General features: G+C 56.2%; 1 protein-coding gene across 1 annotated transcript; it reads left to right on the top strand.

Moving 5' to 3' along the window:
• Positions 1-226: 226 nt before the first annotated feature.
• Positions 227-2238, top strand: FERD3L (Fer3 like bHLH transcription factor). Its single transcript, XM_065665406.1, is given in 1 exon segment — positions 227-2238. A coding segment is annotated over 1 exon segment (759 nt). The 5' UTR covers positions 227-1479.
• Positions 2239-2903: the final 665 nt, after the last annotated feature.

Below are 2903 nucleotides of genomic sequence, written 5' to 3'. Positions count from 1 at the left end.
AGACCGTGCCCTGTCCGCCCCTGGCAGCCAGCGGAACGGCGGCAAGGGGTGGGGTTGTGGCTGGAGGTGTCTTTCTCAGGAAAAGCGGATGAGCGGCTCGCTCACAGTGTTGTAAAGGACTGCAGATCCCGCTCAGCGGTAAGAAATGTTTGCGGTCCTGTGTAGGCAAACAGGAAGGATTTTCTCTGAGCGGGATTCTTCGGCCGCCCCCACCCACCTCCTTTGATCTGCTGGGCTTTGAAATCTCCTTATAAATTAGACACTAATTAGCTGCAAAGCGAGAGTGACAACAAAGGCGAAGGTACGGCTATAGGGACGCAGCTCAAAAGCAACGGCCAATGCTCCTAAACGACCTGCGCACACAAACCGGTGCCAGAGAAAATTGATACTATCCAGCCCGGGTGTGTTCGACGCTGCCAAGGATGGACATGGACACGTTGTACATTTAGGGACAGTCCGGGGTGTGGGAGGGTGAAGACACAGCCCCTAACCTCTTCCAGCCTCCCAGGACAAAAGCAAAACTATCCCCAGCGTCCGTCCCCAAGGAAACCTTGATCAAAGGAAGGTATTCGGCGGTGTCGGGTGTACGGGTGTGTTTATACGCGTTTCACGGTATTTTGTGCTATGTATCCAGCTCTGTCAGTGCTGCACGCCAGGCTGATTCCGCTGTACACCGCCTGTGACCGAGACACCTCTGCCAAAGGTGTAAGAGCAACCGCTGCCCTGAATAGTGCCAGCTTATCCTCGTCCCACGGGCAGGAGGAAAGAGTTTCAAAGCAAGTGCTTTGAAATTGCCTGATGCCTAAGCCAAAATGAGTTTTACGAAGCAGCCTTAGACTGGAAAGATGTTTGAACTCTAGTTGAAGGGGATTTAGGGGGAATGGAGAGACGACTCCAACAGTTACTACTGGGAATGCAATATCGGGTCCCCTACAATGATTACTTAGGCTAATGGAGGTCCTGTCATTCAGTTCCCATTGCGCCGGGATACAGGGTAAACAATCCCCAGTGACCCTCTGCGTGCAGGTCTCCTCTTCAGGACATCATTAAAAGCGTACATGCACTTGCCTGACATCAATTGTCAGACTGGCTCTCGGGGTTCAGAGATCCCGACAAAAAGCAGGAAAACAAGCCCAGTGGAGACCCGGCTCTGCGGCTGCGGGCTTTAAAGAGGCTGAAAATCGGTTGTTTGCGGGTGTGTAAGAAGAGACAAAAGTGCTCAGCAGGTAAGAGCGGAGGGTTTTGACAAGAAGGAGCTGTCATTGATCGCTGTGACAGGATTGACTCGCTGGGGACTCCTCTGTCGGGAGCATACACGCGTCCCCGAGGGGGCTGTCTGTCTCCTCTCATCAGCATCACGGCGAGAAATTTTACAGCCGCTCTTTGTAGTCCTGCTAATCCTGTTACCCGGGGTGTTATAAATATTAGCGCTACTGCGGCTGAGGATGGGGGACCAGATTAAGCCTTCTCTGAAGTAAGATGTCAGCCAGCCTCTTCCCAGCCCACCAGCTCCCGGGGCTGCTGGATGAGCTGCACGGCAGAGCCCCGCAAGTGCCCTGCCCGGAGGGGCTGCTGGGCACATCCGTGGTGGACTTCGTGGCCGACTTCTCCCTGGGGCCTCCCCAGGCTCCCCCCCCGGCTGGGCCGGGGCTGAGGCTCTGCGAGGTCACCTCTGGGCCTCTCTTCGGAGACAGACCCCTGTCGCTCCGGCAGGAGATGGCCCGGGGGCTGCCCCTGGTTGCCTTCGGAGGTGGAAATCCCGAAGACGAAGAAGAGGAGGAGGAAGAGGAGAGGATGCACAGCACTTCCGTCCTAGACAGACCCAGGAGAAAGCGAGTTATCACCTACGCCCAGCGCCAAGCGGCCAACATACGAGAGAGGAAGAGGATGTTCAACCTCAACGAGGCTTTTGATCAGCTGAGGAAGAAGGTGCCCACCTTCGCCTACGAGAAGAGGCTCTCCCGGATAGAGACACTGCGTTTGGCCATAGTGTACATCTCGTTCATGACTGAGCTCCTAGACGGCTGCAGCAAGCAGTAGGCGAGCAAAGGAGCGCCGGGGCCGGGCGCCTCCCTCCTCGGGGCTCAGAGCCCGGCTCTGCTCCGGCCCCTCACACCGCAGCCAGGACCATGCGGATGCGGGATGCACAATGAGGAGAGCCTGGGGAAGCGTGCCTTGGGGTGGGGGGAGGGGGGGCAAGTGTGTGTAGATTTCCTAATATATATATACTTTTTGTAAAAGGAATGGGGGGAAATGAAGATCTGAGGCCTTTTGGTCTGTGTTGTGTCGCCTGTTTGCTTTAAAACTTTTGCAATCTGCTGCTTTCGAGAAAGGCTTTGCAGGGCAGCAGGGCGGTGCCAGTTTGAGGGATGGGTTCTCAGCAGATTCAGTTGCCTGCCCAGCTGCCTGGCAGGACTAGGAAAACCTCAGCTTCTGCATTTTAATCTGCTTCTTCGGAAAATAAACAGCATCTCCCTCTTCTTTCAAATCCCGCCTGCCAAGTCCATGCCGTGTGTCACAGGGCCGGTAAAGCGGGACATCTGGGCACAACCGTTTGCTGTCACGATTTCCTTTCCGGGACCAGCTGTGTCCTCTCGTGTGGGCTGCCAGGGCCGTCGCTAGCACCGAGCAGGAGCTGGCGAAGGAGGGCCCCTCGAGGTGCGGGGCGGCCAGAAGAGGGTAAGGGGTGGTGGCTGTCGGGGCCGCACCGCAGCCTCCCCGGCACCGGCAGGGCCGGCCTGGGAAACCGTCGGCTCGCTCCTGAGAGAGAAAACTTGTGGGCTTTGATTTTGGCGAGGTCAAACGGAGACCTCTTCTCTCTCACTGGAACACCCTTCATACCCATGTTTCATTGCTGCAAGAGAGAAAATAAATACATACATCCTGAAAAGCCGGAGCGGGAG

This window comes from Lathamus discolor, chromosome 2 (genome assembly GCF_037157495.1).
Source record: "Lathamus discolor isolate bLatDis1 chromosome 2, bLatDis1.hap1, whole genome shotgun sequence".
Classification (NCBI taxonomy): domain Eukaryota; kingdom Metazoa; phylum Chordata; class Aves; order Psittaciformes; family Psittacidae; genus Lathamus; species Lathamus discolor.
Note: the sequence above shows the minus strand (reverse complement) of the source record. Positions and strands in the feature narration are given on the sequence as shown.